The sequence below is a fragment of the Sturnira hondurensis genome, unplaced genomic scaffold (assembly GCF_014824575.4).
Source record: "Sturnira hondurensis isolate 20B ecotype Veracruz unplaced genomic scaffold, ASM1482457v3 Scaffold0001690, whole genome shotgun sequence".
NCBI classification, from domain to species: Eukaryota; Metazoa; Chordata; class Mammalia; order Chiroptera; family Phyllostomidae; genus Sturnira; species Sturnira hondurensis.
The window spans coordinates 240-16,114 of record NW_028074321.1 but is presented as its reverse complement, the minus strand read 5'-3'; the positions used below and the strand labels follow the sequence as shown (position 1 = coordinate 16,114).

At 49.2% G+C, this 15,875-nt stretch overlaps 1 protein-coding gene across 1 annotated transcript; it reads right to left on the bottom strand.

The window, feature by feature from the left end:
• Window positions 1-6,465: 6,465 nt before the first annotated feature.
• LOC118976150 (ubiquitin carboxyl-terminal hydrolase 17-like protein 6) lies at window positions 6,466-15,126 on the bottom strand. The gene is made up of 6 exons (XM_037030479.1): window positions 14,299-15,126; window positions 13,726-13,898; window positions 9,838-9,962; window positions 7,792-7,991; window positions 7,230-7,338; window positions 6,466-6,471 (listed from the first exon to the last, which is right to left on the bottom strand). Exons 1-6 carry the CDS (start codon window positions 15,105-15,107, stop codon window positions 6,466-6,468), a joined length of 1,422 nt encoding a protein of 473 aa, XP_036886374.1. The 5' UTR covers window positions 15,108-15,126.
• Between the last annotated feature and the right edge of the window lie 749 nt (window positions 15,127-15,875).

Sequence of the window (15,875 nt, the reverse complement as noted above, 5' to 3'; positions counted from 1 at the left end):
CACCCCCTGGTGTGCGCCTGTCTCTCTGAGACGTGCCTTCTTCTCACAGCTCACAATCAACAGATGTCTCCAACTGTGACCTGGTGGTGACGTCAGGGACCATCACCCAACATGACAACACAAGGCTCAGGCAGATGGGTTTATTTCATTGCTGAAGCCACCCCAGGGGCCAGATTGGGAGGCAGCTGTCTCCTCTTCCCAGCAGCAGGCCCTGCCTCTCTGACCATTGAAGCAGATATCCTGAGGGGGTAGAGGACGCCAACCTTTCCCAGATGCTAGTTGACACAATGGCGCGCTAAGAATATTTAATAATCACCTAGTTAGAATAGATTGTCTATATTCTCATCATGTAGTGTTTTCATTACTGTGCACCTGTCACCTACCTGTGTCCTGAGATGATAGATGGGAACCAGGTTTTCTATCCCTAGAGTGTTCCATTGCCTCACATTTCCACACAGAGTCTCCCAAATAAGAGTGGGTCCTCAAGTCTTTGGACAATTTCCTCCACAAGTCATGTATGAGACTGGGAGATTTTTACCTTTAAATACTCAAGATGTTGAATGACATCTAGAACTGTCTCTAAAACTGGTTCTGGTGTGGCCAACCCACAGAGAACCCCTTCACGCAAGTTTTCCCCAAACATCACTCAGTGGCCTCCTGTCCTGGCACCCATAACCCAGCCACAGGTCTGTGACTCTCAGCCTGAACTAAAAGGAGGAGGGCCTCACCCTTTCCCGATCTTTTCCATGTAGGCAGGCAACCTCTTAGTCATGAATATCACCAATAACTTTGAAACTCCAATCTGTTACTCTAATCATTAGGTCCTGAAAATGAATTACATGCACATGGGCGAGCTCTGAAAAGTATATAGGTGTCTCTACTGATTTCTCCTATATTGAGTGGAGAAAATATTCTTAGAGATTTTTGCTTTTATTTTTTATCTATTGTTCAAGTACAGTTCTCTGCATTCCCCCCCCCCGCCCACTCCCTCCTTAGTTTTCCCCATGTGTCCTTCATAACTCTTCCTGAAAACCCTTCTCCCTTTCCCTCTCTTCTGTCTTTCTCCCACCTTCCCTCTGGTTACTCCCAGTTTGTGCTTAAATTCAATGTCTCTGGTTCTGTTTTGCTTGATTATTCGTTTTGTTCATTAGGTTCTACTTCGAGGTGAGATCATATGGTATTTGTCTTTTACCACATGGCTCATTTCACTTAGCAAACTACCTTTTGGTTCCATCCATGCTGTTGCAAAAGGTAGGAGGAGCTCATTCTTTCTTCCTGCTAAGTAGTATTCCATTGTGTCAATGTACCACAGTTTTTTCATCCATTCATTTACTGATGGGCACGTAGGTTGCTTGCTGCCCTTGTCTGTGGTAAATTGTGCTGCTGTGAACATTGGGGTGCATAGGTTCTTTTGGATTGGTGTTTCAGGGTTCTTAGGACATAATTCCAGCAGAAGAATTGCCAGGTCAAAAAGTAGTTTCATTTTTAGTTTTCTGAGGAAACTCTACTGTTTTCCACAGAGGGTGCACCTGTCTGCATTCCCACCAACAATGTACTAGGATTCCCTTTCCTCCACACCCTCTCCAACACTTGTTTGCTGATTTGTTTATGATGGCCATTCTCACTGGTGTGAAGTGGTAGCTCATTGTGGTTTTAATTTCAGTTTCTCTGATGGCTAGTGATGCTGAGCATCTTTTCATATGTCTCTGGGCCTTCTGCATGTCCTCCTTGGAGAGGTGTCTGTTCATGTCCTTTGCCCATTTTTAAATGGGAGGTTTGTTTTCCTAGAGTGGAGTCATGTGAGATCTTTATATATTTTGGAGATCAAACCACTGTCCGAGGTATCATTGGCAAATATGTTTTCCTATAGAGTTGGTTGTCTTTGCATTTTAATGCTGTTTCCCTAAGCCATGCAGATGCTTTTTATTTTGATAAGTTCCCATTTGTTTATTCTTCCCTTTCTGTCCCTTGCTTCAGGGGGCAAAATAGCAGGACACAAAGTCAATATTTGGTAAGCAAAGGCATTTTTGAACACCAACAATGAAATATCAAAAACAGAAATTAGAAAAACATCCCATTTGATACAGCAACAAGAAAAATAAAGTATCTAGGAATAAACCCAGTCAAGAAGGCAAAACACCTGTACTCAGAAAACTGCACAACACCGAAGAAAGAAATTAAGGAAGACACACACCAGTGGAAGCATGTGCCATGTTCATGGATTGGAAGGATTAACATCATCAAAATGTCCATCCTACCGAAAGCAATTTATAGATTCATCACAATCCCTATTTAAGAACCAAAGACATATTTCAATGATATAGAAAACACATCTCAACAATTTCTATGCAACCAGAAACAACCCCCAATAGCCACAGCAATTTTGAGAAAGAAGAACAAAGTAGGAGGGATTACGATATCTGATATCAAGCAGTATTACAAGGCCACTGGAATCAAAACAGACGGGTACGGTATAAGAGCAGACATAGACCAGTGGAACAGAACAGAGAGCCCCGAAATAAACGCAAGTTTCTATGGTCAATTAATATTTGACAAAGTGGGCAGCAGCATAAAATGGAGCAAAAGTAGCCCCCTCAACAAATGCTGTTGTGATATCTAGCTAGCTACAAGCAAAAAAAAAAGAAACTTGATCACCAATTTTTACCACATACAAAAATAAATTCCCGGTGGATAAAAGACATAAGTCATGATACCATCCATGTCCTGGAGGAGAACATAGGCAGGAAAATCTCAGATACCCCACTCAACAACATTTTCACCTCTATGTTCCCTAAAGCAAGGAATTTTCACAGTTTAAATTTTTTTTTAAATCAAACTGTTGGGAATCCGATAAGATTGAGGTGAAAACAAAGTTGCAGGTCTCCCCGGGACCCCAAGGCAGCGCCCTGGGTGTTAGAATAGAGGCTCTGATGACAGTGGGCAATGGTCATGCCTGGACGTGGACAAAAAGGCCACTGAGAGGGTCCTGATAGAACTGACCTGTGCTAAAACATCTGACATTAAAGCAGAAGTGGCTTTAAATAAGAAAATGATTACAAAATTGTTACAGTAATTAATTAAAACACTAACTGGAGGTTATAATAAAATATTCCCATCATAAAGGGCAATTCCATTAGTATTACTGATATACTGTGTGCCTATATGAGCACTACTGAGTTAGGTAGTAATTATATACTACATAAAATATACTGTATTAATATGAAAACAATGATTAAAAGTAATACTTCATCATGTCAAACTATGAAGTACTATTGATATATTCTGCCTTATATTACTAATAGTAGATTAGAGTTTGATATATTATGTATCATCACTGAAATGCTGTCTGGAGTTCTAGTTATTTTTTGTCAAAAGGACTATCTGCATTTCAAAATTTCAGTATATGAAAGAATTTGTCAGCCCTAAAGTACTAGCTAAAACAATGTTTATTATGAAATATACTGCATAAAAAGCACCGATAATGTGTGAAAAGAAGGATATGATTAAAACACTTTGGGGGCCTGGAAAGCAAGAAAAAATCTTCCAGTATTAATTGACACTCAGTAAGTGGTATTTGCACACATATGCTGACACATGTATCTTGCATTTAATAGCCACAATCACCCTGCCTTTATGGGACAGGTGCACATTTAACAAGTGATGTGCACTAGGTTCAGGAAGCTTAGCTTATGTCAAACTCGCATGGCTGGAAATTGACAGAGCTAGAGTGTAAATTTAGCTCTGCCTGTGTCTGAATGGAAATGACTAAACATTGTTGTCTTAAGAGAGAAACACCAGAACAAGGCTTTCCCTCCATATGTCACCTGGCAGGTCTATGACCAGAGATGACCCCTTCAGAAGGTTCCTCCTTATGGCCTGTCCACAAAATCACTCCCTATGCTCAGGTTCTACTTTGGCTGGGCACGGGAACCTACTCTTCACTGACCTTAGTTCTGAAATCAGCCCCTGCTTCGCTGAACACCCTCCCGAGCCAGGGTCCCAACACCATTCAAACCCTGAAATCTACACACTTTTGGCTGGAATTGAACATCCTTCTGGCCTGGATCCAACACATCTCTGCACCTGGGATGAACTTCTCTTGACCCTGGGATAGAACACCCTCCCGACTGGTACACCACCCTCCCAACACTGTGATAGAAAGACGTCCCAGTCCAGACTTCAGACACCCACCCTCCTGGCCATCTGTCCACACAGGGTCCCCCCGAGAAAGCCCATCAGAAACACCTGGGATCCACACCATGCAAGGATTTATCATTTCTACAGGAATCAAGTCTATAAGCGATTCCTCCGTAAACCAAGTCTCCTGAGAATGCTGGATGACTAAGCGAAAAAAGAAACTCGTGGAGATGCTCCCGATAAAGAAAGTCTTTCTCGGTAGTAAAGGAAAATACTCACGAGGAACCAGGCAGAGTCACCTACAGAGATAGTCTCTGGGTGCTACCTTCAGACTCTACTTCCTCACCTTGCCATGGATTTTGGAGGTCACCCTCCCCAAGGGCTGGGTCTGGGCATGCCCAGACACTGAGTAGGCTCGGATCACTAGGTCACAGGTGTATCAGAGGTTTGCTCTTGGGCTTACAGGCCTGCACGTGTCTTCAATAGAAGCTGCACAGTGTTTCCCTTTATTTCCCTTTGATGAGAGAAGGGGAGGACATGCTACTCAAGTCTCCTCAACAAGCCTGAGAGAGTCCCTGTCACAAAAGGGGACATGGAAACAGAAAATTAACATCAGAAAAGACACCAATGTCTCTCTTAACACCTGCTGTGTGTATTTTGTCTGTAATGACATGGGTACCCTGCCAGAATAGAGAGGATGTGATGCTGTGTGACCGAGGACACCACCATTTCCCATGGCAAAAGGGTGATGATCAAAATCATCAGGGAGAGTAACCGTAATCAAATTGGCCCAAGCATATCTTGAATGTTCCCAAACTGGTGCAGTGCAGCTGGGTGAGCCAGAGGTTCTGCACGTGTAGGAGGCAATCTGTCCTACCAGACTCCCCTTGCTTCTCAGTGAAATCAGCTGTGAGAAAAAACCATTGCTATTAAAATGGCAAGAAATGCTCAAAAAATGAAGACCAACCACCACATATATTTCGTATAATTTATTAGAAATGGAAGGGACTGGTAAACAGAGCTTATTTCGACACTTCATAAACAAAGGTACAAAGTCAGCAGAAGGCGCCCGTCCCGCTTTCCATGGATAAACTCCACTCAGGGGACAGTCTCCACTCGGACAGGCACTGTGTCAAACCTGCAGTGCTGTCCCCAGGCCTCTGCCCAGTGTCCCCAAAGGGAGGCAGTTCCCAACCTCCCACAAATGCATTACCTAGCTTCCTATTTACAGTACAGTGCAAAAGCTACTTTTCCAAACTGGTTTAATTTCCTATGCATCAACTTAAATTTACAAAAGTAACTTCACATAATATAAAATACCATTAGCAATATCCTCTGAGCTATAGGAGTTCATAAACAGATACTCTCAGAAATACTACTTAACCTACATGATTTAAAAGTGTACTATTTACACGTGTGTGCCCCAAACATAATCTGGTTTCCACCAGTTTTCCACACAGCACAGCAAGGGAGTGGTTCCCCAGAAACACCTGCTCCCAGTGACTTCCCCTCCCCGGTTCAACAGTCACCTCCAGGAATCCCAGGATGGAGGACACATCTCGGACACCAGCGTCTCACTGGCCATCACTGCTTTCAGAGGACAGAAAGGTCTGCAGGTCCTCATACAGGACACTCCAAAGGATTCAGGCACAGGGTCCCTCTGACATCCCTGTGGAGGGAAGGCCTTCAGCAGCAAGGGCAGGCTCCTCAGCAGGCAGCACTGAGGAAGGGGTCAGAAGCCTGGACTTCCACTGGCCTCCCTTTAACCTTCTGAAGGCCATTCTGAGGGGCGGGTGGGTCTTCTGGGGACCTGGAGGGTGCTGGGACACAAGGCAGGGGTATACAGTGCTGAGGTGAGGTCCCTTGCGTGGAGGCTGCAGGTCAACACTTTCTCCCTGGGCAGGTGTCTTACTGGGAGCCTGAGCTGCCAGTGTAGGTGTGAGTGCTGCAGAACTTGCTGGAGGAAGGCCTGGCTGGACACATCCTGGGTCTGCCCTCTGGGTGCTCTTCTTGGGGGGCAGGAAGGGGCCAATTCTGGGCTTCTTTGGTGGGTTCTGGCAAGTCTGCACATGGCTCTGTACAGCCCTCTTGCCACGTGCCTTGAAGGTGACTATGGAGTCCTGCTCAGAACTGTGAGCTGAAGCCTGCCCCATGCTTAGTGAGTTGATGCCTGGGTGCTTGGTCTGTGCCTGAGGGTTGAGACCACGACCTGGACTAAGTGGCATGAAGCCAGGACCATGGAAAAAGCCTGTGCTTGTTGGGTAATGGATGTCACTGACAGGCACTCCCTGTCCGTTACTTAGCACCAGTGGTGCGAAGGTGTTCCTGTCAGCTCTGGGGATGGGAGACACTGTGGTTGTGTCATGAGGTTGCCTGACAGGGCTCCTAGTGTTGAGACCAGGGCCTCCCACCCCTCTCCTCTGGGTAATGTGGACTGGCTTAGGCTGTGTTGGGTGCTGGAGGCAAAGACAAAAAGAGACTACACGTTAGCAATTCCTCTCCATCAAGGACAAAATAAGAGAGAACAAAACAGGAGAACGAAGATCTTACAACAAGACATGCACAGAAATTGCTGTGCCCACAGTCAGGGTAAGGATGAGGAGGTCACTGACCTCAGCGTTGGTGATAGTGACAGAAGTCACAAAATCCCCTCCCTACCAATCTTGACAGCAGAAAACACACAAAATTCTTACAAGTGTTCCCTGTTAGTGAAGGGAAACAAACCCGATACTTCCTTCATTCAGGGAAGGGACACAGCTCACAGTGTTTGAGGGCAGTTTGACAATTAATGAGCTTGGGAGGTAATTTGAGCAGAGGGTTCCCAATTTTAAGCAGCCAGTTTTCCCAAAAGGGATCCCACCTTCTGGAAACATCGAGGGACCTCATAACCCCACCCTCCAGCAGCACAGTGCTGGCTCACATGCAAGTGTAAGACACAAGCAGAGGCACCCTGGAAGGTGACATTAGGAAAATACTCTCCAGGAACTAGCTAAGTCCCAGTAGAAGTCCCCAAATTCCCTCTCTTAGATCACACTGACGGGAGTGGGGTTGACCCCGAGAAGTAGAAGAGCCAGGACACCGGAGAAACTCACCCTCCCGTAGTCACAGGATTCTGTCTGGTTTTCCGAGGGTGGCTGCAGCCTCACCAGGGGTCTTCTGGGAAACCTCTGGAGCAAAGCCTGTCTCTGCTGGTCTTCTTGGCTGCAGGACACAAGGTGGTGAGTGAAAGTCGCTCCACTCCTTGTCCTCAGTGGGGACAAAGCTTTGTGTGGCCCAGGCCCTGACCCTGTTTTCATGTGACACCTAGACTGAGGCCGGGTGCCTTTGCCACCCCAGCTCTCCTGTCCCCTCACTGTCTTCTCCTGGGGACCTGCAGGCTTGTCCTTAAAGGACTTTCATTCCACACCATGGCCTCTCTGCCTGTCCTTCTAGAAGTCCCTGATGGTCTCACCCCTGTCACTGGCCCTCAGTGGCCCAGTGATCCCCCAGTGGGAGAATGACCACCTGACAGTGACCCTGGAGACAGCAGAGGTCTCCTTCTCTCTGTCCCTGTCCCTGACCTTGCTGGAGATGGTACTGCAGATCATGGAGAGACAGGGACTCCAGCCCCATGGATTTCCCCCAGGGTTGGGCTCCAACCCACACAGTGCTCACCTGGACCTCTGCTCCTCCTCCCCGGCAGGCCTGGTAGCAGGCCCTGGGGTCCCTGGGTCCCGCAGGTTGCACAGTTGTCGGTTTTCCTTCATCTTCTGGGAGCCCAGGGGCTGAGGGGCTAGGGCCCCATCCCACTGCTTCAAGGGACACCGGATATTGCTTGCCTTGTGCCCAAAGGCCCCACAGTCTTTGCATTTCACCTGAGGGTGGAGAATTGGGACAGTGAGTCACCCAAACCACAGGCAGATTTGAACAGGGAATAAGAGGAGTGACTGATAGACTGTGAATATGGACTAGGGACTGGGGCCAAAACCTAGGGCTCACCAGGTGCCTGCTGTTGGAGATATTATGGGGGTGTCCACAACCCGAGTCAGTGAGAGGAATGCAGGAGAAACAGTTTCAGGACTGAGCAGGGACATTTACCGAACGAAATCTTTTGGACACAAAACGGGCTGCAAGCACCCTAACTAGGAGATGAGGTTGCTGCCCTGAAACCAAAAGACCACCCTCCCTGTTGAATATCCCCACACTGGCTATTCCTGAATAGAGGAAAGACCCACCAATTATGGGCACAGAACATGCCATGTCCAAACTCTGTTTCTGTAGCAAGTGGCACCCCAGACTCCCAACAGCACCAAGGCCCTACTCACCCTGGGATCCTCCTCCTCTGCTGGGGGAACCCTGAGAGGCACCGGGTTCCTTGGCTGCTTCGGCCCTTTCTGGGCCCTCAGGGGTTGGCACGGCCTGACCTGTGGGTGACGACCCTCCATCTACCACACTGTCTGGAGACTTTGCCTCAGTTTTGCTCAGCTATAAATGTGATGGTCTCCTGAGGAAGGAAGAAAGCTGTTCAAAATCACAAAGGAAAAACCCTCCTCCTGCAGATTCTGCCGAGTGGGCATGAAGGGACTTCATGATCATTCAGGAAAGCCAACTGTGAAGCTCTGGGACACCTCTATCTGAGACCACTGGTCTCTTTCCCCTGAGTTCCAACTTCCAGGGCAGGATTCCAACCTGACCACACCCACCAGGAAAGGGCTCTAAGCTAATTGCCCACCCCCAGGGCAAGGCACTAACCTGAAAGCCCAGCCCCGCCCCAAAGTCTCAGCTCTAACCCGACTGCCTACCGCCAAAAACTGACCTCAGTAAAATTACTTATTGCAAGGACAGGACTCTAAGGTGAGACAATGGAGGCTCACCTGCTGAAATGGGATGAGTGACCTAAGAGACTTGGGTTACCTCTGTCCCCTGCACCCTACTACCACAGAGAGTCAGTGTCCCCACACTTACACCATCTTCGTTGCTGCCCTAGATCCCATACCACATAGCTCAGAAAAGCAGAGTGAAGGTTCTGTCTTCTGGGAAATTTGAATTTCCCATCTGACAGAAGAGGAGGCATTTTCCCAAAAGCAAATACACTGAGATAAAAATATTCTCTCCTTTGCTGGTCAGAAAACTTCACCTCTTGAATGGCTAATCTGTTATTTTAAATAAATTGGTCCTCCATTTTCTATTGATAATGAGTTTCCAATAAATGCGAAATGAATGTGTGTTTTTTAAAAGATTTTACTTATTTTTAGAAAGAGGGGAAAAAAGAAGAAAGATAGGGAAAGAAACATCAATGTGTGGTTGCCTCTCACGCATCCCCATTGGGGACCTGGCCTGCAACCCAGGCATGTGCCCTGACTAGGATTCAAACTACTGAAACTCTGGTTCACAGCCTGTGCTCAACCCACTGAGTTACACCAGCCAGGGCTAATGTCTTTCAGCTATGTCCGGACTTTTCAGTTATGATCAGGGACGCCCTTATTGTATAACAGCTCATCCCCATCTCCCACAGATCACAGTGCTGTACCGACCACCTTGCAGATGGACACTTGGATTAACCATTAGCATTCACAACACGAATTTTTTCGTCCTCTATGTTCAGATTCACCATGCAAACGAAGAACCCTTACCCCACAGCCTAGAGCCCCATCATCCTTAGTTACAACTGTCCTATTTTTCAGAGGGAGAGTCCAACGATGATAATGAAAGGAAACCCACCTGAAGCTGGCTAGGTGCTTTGTCTGCCAGAGGAGTGTCGGAACCCTCAGCACTGGAGCAGCTCCACCGCACACAGTGCTCCTTCTGCAAGGTGACAGGATCCTGAGGCAGGTTCCATAGGAGGGCTGCAGTTCACGCGAGAACACAGAGCTATCAATCGCATTTGCATAATCCCTTGGAGGAATGCAGGGACTGCCCATGACATTAACATAACCCCCAAGGGCATGGCAGGTCCCCTAGGGACACTGGGTGCTTCGCCCTTCACCCTTTGCAACCCTCTGTGCGGTCTGGGAAGCACGTGCTTCCTGCTCCTAAGCTGCACCTCTCCTAAGACAAACAGACCCGGGGCCTGCCCGCTGTCTGCTTCTGCAGGGACGGTGGACGACAGTGGGCTCAGTGAGATTGTACCTCGAGGGGCGCATGAGCGCAGAGTCCAATAGCACGGAGCCCGCCGCACCGTGGGGCCCTATCACCTTCACCTGCTCCTGCCCGCATGGGGGGCATACCCCCCTTGTGGTCTGTGTTCCAACAGTGCCTCCACCCTCCCCGGCAGACCCTGCCTGTCCCCTGTCGCCACCGGCGTCCTAGCGGTCTCTCTACACCGCTGAGCAGGGAGATGCACCATGCAGGAGCCGGCAATTTGTCCATTCGGACTGGCTGGTTTTGCACTTTGCCTTGCCACTCCAGTCCCCGGCCCTGCGTAAATGGTCCCTGAGTACACACGAGGAGCTCCCTGTCCCTGCCTGTCCCGATCTGTTCCTATGGAAGGCAGCGGACCCACTGGGACCTGCTCACTCGTTGGCTGCTCCCATTGGTTGGGAGCAAGTGATTCTTCCCGCCTTCTCTTGCTCCGGCCCCCTGGTCATGGGGAGTTCGAGGTGGTGGTGTTGCTTCCATTAAGACACATTGAGGAAGGGAATCGTGAACCCCCCATTCGGGCCCTTAGAGTGGCTTCCTGTCACTGCTCATGCAGCCAAAGGACTTAACTCATACCTGTTAGAATCTCTTTTACAGTAGAAAAGAGAAGACAGAGTTCGTTTTATAAAAATGGTGAGCCTCTCCGCTGTGAAGTTTCTTTCTAGTAGAGGAGAATGTAAATGATTTTCACCCCAAATGGTATGTGGTAGGAGGGAGTTATTGTTCAGACAGGACCCGGTTAGCAGACCTCAAGGAGTGATCCCAAGAATAAACAAGAATATCTGGTTAAGAGGTAGGTCCATTTTGGAGGTAGCTCCATTGCGGGGACCACCAGACACCTGGCAGCTTTGGGTGGGGTGAGCAGATGGAGCCCCAAGCAGCTGGGGGAAATTTCAGCTTGTCCTGGGGTGCCAGGTGGGGATTCTGCAGGTATGGCCAGTGTTCCAGGACTTGGACCATGATTACCGTGGGGGCATGGAAATCAACAGTAAAGATAAGGTAAAGGAGTGGGGCACCCACAGGTCAAATATGTGCAGAAGATGAGATGCAGCCACCACCCAGGTGCCCGCAGTATCCAGAACCCCAGTCGCCCATCTGTGTGTGCACCAGTGGGGGTCAGGGGTGGTGAGGTGCTTTGGAGGGAATGAAGGACCAGGGTGTGTGGTAGAAAGTGCCCAAAGGTGGAATGTGGAGCGATCCTAGGACAGAGTCCAAGGACCTTGGGAGTCACCTCATTGGGTCATTGTCATTCTGAGGGGGTTTAAATTCAATTTCCAATTGTGCAGTTTAGTTTAACTGAAAAATCCCTATTGAAATTGTTTATCTCTGTGGTCATGGTCAGTATTTTGGGTCCTTGTCACTCTTTATGATAACTTGCTTAAGAAGGACTTCAGTAGTTTTGGCTGCTGAAAATTGAGTGGACCTTTTCTGGGAGAGGGCTGGCTGTTCTTCCCCCAAAGACACAAGTTGTCCTCACAGGCAGACAGATGCGCCAGTGAGTCCTGGCTGCCTCTGTGCTGCCCATCCACCTTGAAAAGAGGAGCCTGCTGCCTGGGGCCCTCCATTGCCTCAGTCCTGTGGTGGTCCTCTGGACTCTGGCCCAATTGCTGTCCACTCTTTTCTCTCAGCCTCTTCACCCCAGGGCCCTGGTATCTTCTGCACTGGTTTGCCCATCATTGGATCTACACTCTCCTCATAGCTCATGGCTAGATTCCATCTGCCTGGGGAGACAGGGAGGATCACCTTCTCAGTGGTTACCCAGGTGCCTGATCCCCACCAGGCACAGGTGCCCCTGTCATGCCACCTCCCTTCCCCTACCCCTTCCATGGTGTCAGGCCCCAGGCCCAAATGTGAGCCCAGGACCCCCCTTCCTTTCCTTTTCTCTCATTCCCAAACCTTCCCTGCTTTCTTCCTCTCATCTGCCCCCATCAAACCACCAGACTTCTGTCAGGACCCTGGCTTCCTGCCTCAGTTTACCTTCTGAACTAGGTGCCCCCCCGTGGGTCCCTGCACATTCCCTTCTTCCCAGTCAAGATACCCCCACCCCAATATACACCGACAGACTTCAGTGCCCAACCCTCCACCCCAGTACTCCTTCCTAATCCTCCAGTGGCCTCAGTGCCCCTCCCAGGACCCTGCACTCTCCACCCCACACCCCAGGGGAGCCGTCCTGGACCCATAGGACTTAAAACCAGCCCAGCTCCTGACCTCTCCAACACCACAAAAATGACCCCAGAGGCTAGTGCAGCAGAAAGAAAATATATCTTTCTAAGATTGCTTCCTTTAGAAAAATGTCATTCCTCAAAACTGACAGAAAAATTTGAGTTTAAAAATTAGGTGTAGATTAATGTACTCCCAGTATTTAAGCCCTTAACCTGGGTCATGCTTCTGTCAGTCACCTGATTCTCCCATTGACTGAGGAGGAGAGAAATTCTCAGCAACGTCAGGAAGAGATGTGGGGAGGCTGAAGTTAAATGTGTGACTTGACTTTACGTATAGGTGCATGAACTTGCTCTTGAAATGTTCCACTGGAATGTCCATGGCAGTGGATGTGTGAGATCTCGCCATGATTGGAACACAGGAGATACACCCTGATCCCCTTTAGCGACATCCTCTAAGTGAAACCAGGGTTCCAGCTGCTTCTCCCGTGTGTGGGGCAGAAGCTGAAGCTGCCCTCTGTGGCCATTCACGTGGACCTGCAGGCTGTAAACCTGCCATGTCTAGGGGTTCAGGTTGCCATGCCGACTGTCAATCCCCCATGCTAGCAGCTGGAGAAACACAGGTGCAGAATCCAGCCAGTGCCCACATCCACCCACACTCAGGCCCCCATGGCACCACATCCAGGACCCACCATATCCCTTAGGAAAAATGAAAACTAAACTAAACTCCCTCCTCCATACTCATCAAAACACTCTGAGTCAACTATTGGAAAGTAACTTCATTTATTCACAAGTGTCCCACTTTGCAAATATCACATTTTATGTCCCTCCCCCACTGCGCACCCTTCACTGGACCCATGGGAAAGTCCACAGAGCTGGTCATCAGTCCAATGCCCTTGGAGAGGCAGCTGTGCCCATGGGGCCATGGCGATCACTGGATCTCACGCAGAGACTTTGTGCTCTTCTTTCTCCTCTTGTGAGCCCTGGCTTTCCCCCCACCTGGACTATTGGGTGGGTAGTTTTCCTGTCCAGGAGGACTCGTGGGCATGCCACACAGGCCTCTGGGTGGGTGAATCATGACCGAGTTGTTGGGTAAGACACATTCGACTTTCCTGAGGTTGTATTTGGCCTTGGTTCTTAATGGCTCCTGGAGCTGTCTCCACTCCTCCAAGGTGTGGTATTGGACTGAAGTCTCTTGCACAGGACTCTGCAACCCTGTCACTCCTGTGACACTGGAGTGACTCTCAGTGCCCTGCTGGGTTGATCCCAGGACTTTACGCTCCATCCCCGGGCACCTCGGATTCCCACTCACAGACACTGCCATGGCCTCTTTCCAATTCACCCTCCTGGACGTAAAAGAGTACATAGGCACGTTGGCTCAGGGCAGTAGAAGTGGCACAGGCGGTCACCTTAGCGTCATTCATTTTGAACCACTGGCCGCCTGCAGCTTTGACGTAGCAGAAGTAATGTCCGTTGTGACAATCCCTGCCGCAGCCCGCTGCAGCAAGGGTGGTCACGAGGTGAGGTGAGGGACTTAAAAAATGGAGAGGACCAAGTGCTCTGCTGGCAAATGGCGAATTTATTCAAGGAACAGCTGTCTTAAATACAAACTGTTAATGCCTAAAGCAAGACTGCAGGGAACTAGCAACAATGTTGTTTTTCAAAGTTCGAGCACTCCCTTAAGCTATCAAAAGGGCAAGAAGTTCTCATAACCATCAGGGAACATGACACCTGCGCCAGGGTCTTGTTGTGTCTTTTAAGGCTGGGAACTAGAAGGTTAGGAAAGTGTCAAGGTACCCGCCGGCTCCAGGGACCAGAAACCAAGTTCATCCACCATTCTCACAGTGGAGAACTCTGTCCTTGGTCCCCTTATGGCCTGGCGGACCCCCACAAATCCCGCCCTGAGTGGACCAGCACAGCATAGAGCTCGTACACAAGGGGCCCTGTGTTCTGCTCAGACAGGGACTGTCGCACATCCAGGCGCTCAGGATAGTGCACCACCTTCTCCGTTTTGCTGCCTGTGAAAGCTGAGAAATGTTTCAACGCCAGGATAAGGACCTTAGAGGCAGCGTGCAAAGTCAAGGTCTTGCAGGCAGGCACCTTTTTCAGGCAGACACCACATGCATAGGAATTGTCACCATCCAGCTTTTCGGGTGTCACCAGCAGTTCCAAGGCTTGAGCCACATTCTGAGCCCCCTGGATATCCAGGGCAATGTCCAGGTACGGGTCCAGGGTGTCAGACACGCTGTGGCAGCAGAGACACTTGGTATGAGACCTCCAGTAGCCTCCGAAGATCTGACGGATCAGGGTGGCGTTCGAGGAGGGCCTGGCCAGCTGCCCCAGCGCGCGCAGACAGGCTTGCTCCATAGCGTCCATGGTGAACATGAGATACTCGTGGGCATCTTCCTGCTGCAGTCTGTGGAAGCCAGCAAACAGCTCCTCGGAGGGCTCAATTGGGTCTCCAGGAAGCAGGAAGGCCCGAGTCACATGAGCTTGCATGGCACACAGGACGCAGGACATCGGCTTGGGACAGGTCTCCGAGTTCCGCCGGGAGAGCAGGTAGTGGGCCAGTGGCGGGGTGTGGGTCAGGTAGTGCAGGGCAGCATTCATGTAGCATATGTTCCCCAGGTTCCAAAGCCCAGCTCCCACCCCGTAGGGTCCCTCTTGTGCTCGGTGCAGAGACACAGCCTCCATGGCTCTGGAGACAATCTTCACTGGACGTCCCACGTGAGAGCTCCTGCTGCAGAGCCAAGAGTCTCTGGACGAGTGGGTCTTTGAATGAAGGGCTCGGGCTGCAACTCAGTCTTAGGGGCAACCCCAAGGTCCATGGACTAATATGCTGTCTGCGCCTTCAGGGTTGGGGTGTGGACACTTCACGGACCTACAGAAATAAAGGGATGTTTTTTATATCTCAGCAACTGCAGGGTCTCAGAGGGGATTATGCGGAATTCAGGTGGAACTTGAAATCCAAATACAGTTATTTTTATCAGGAAAAGTGCAGTAGATTGGAGGCTGTCCTTGGCCATTGGAGGTGGAAACTAGAGTTTCCACTTTCTCTTTCCACTTGAGATAGAATCCATACCATCCCTTTTCCTCCAAAGGACTCAGTAGTCCAGTTTAATTGCTCTCCTCCCATCTAGAAAGCTGCGGACCCCAGGAGCCGGGATCCACATCAACGTTCAAAAGAGAAAACATGGCGGTTCCTCCCCCAGCCTGGGAAGAGCTCCTGACCAGTGGCAGAAACAAGGATGACTGCTAGGTGCTCATGCCCAGGATCAAGTTCAAAGACAGAATTGAGAATGCCCAGTTTTCTCCACATGTGAGATGTTAACACCTCCACAATGGGTCAAATATTATTTTCAAACCAAACCAAATCAACATAAGTTCCACAAGAATAATCAAAATTATCTTATTTTCCATGCTCTGGTCTTAAACCTCCAAATATGAGAGAATATAATAAAT

Coding starts and splice junctions, on each gene's coding strand:
- LOC118976150 (XM_037030479.1), bottom strand. CDS start 15,107: ATGGAGGCTGTGTCTCTGCACCGAGCACAAGAGGGACCCTACGGGGTG. Junction 13,899..14,298: donor TCAGGGCGGGATTTGTGGGG/GTCCGCCAGGCC, acceptor GGGCTGCGGCAG/GGATTGTCACAACGGACATT. Junction 9,963..13,725: donor AAGAGGCCATGGCAGTGTCT/GTGAGTGGGAAT, acceptor CGTGAACTGCAG/CCCTCCTATGGAACCTGCCT.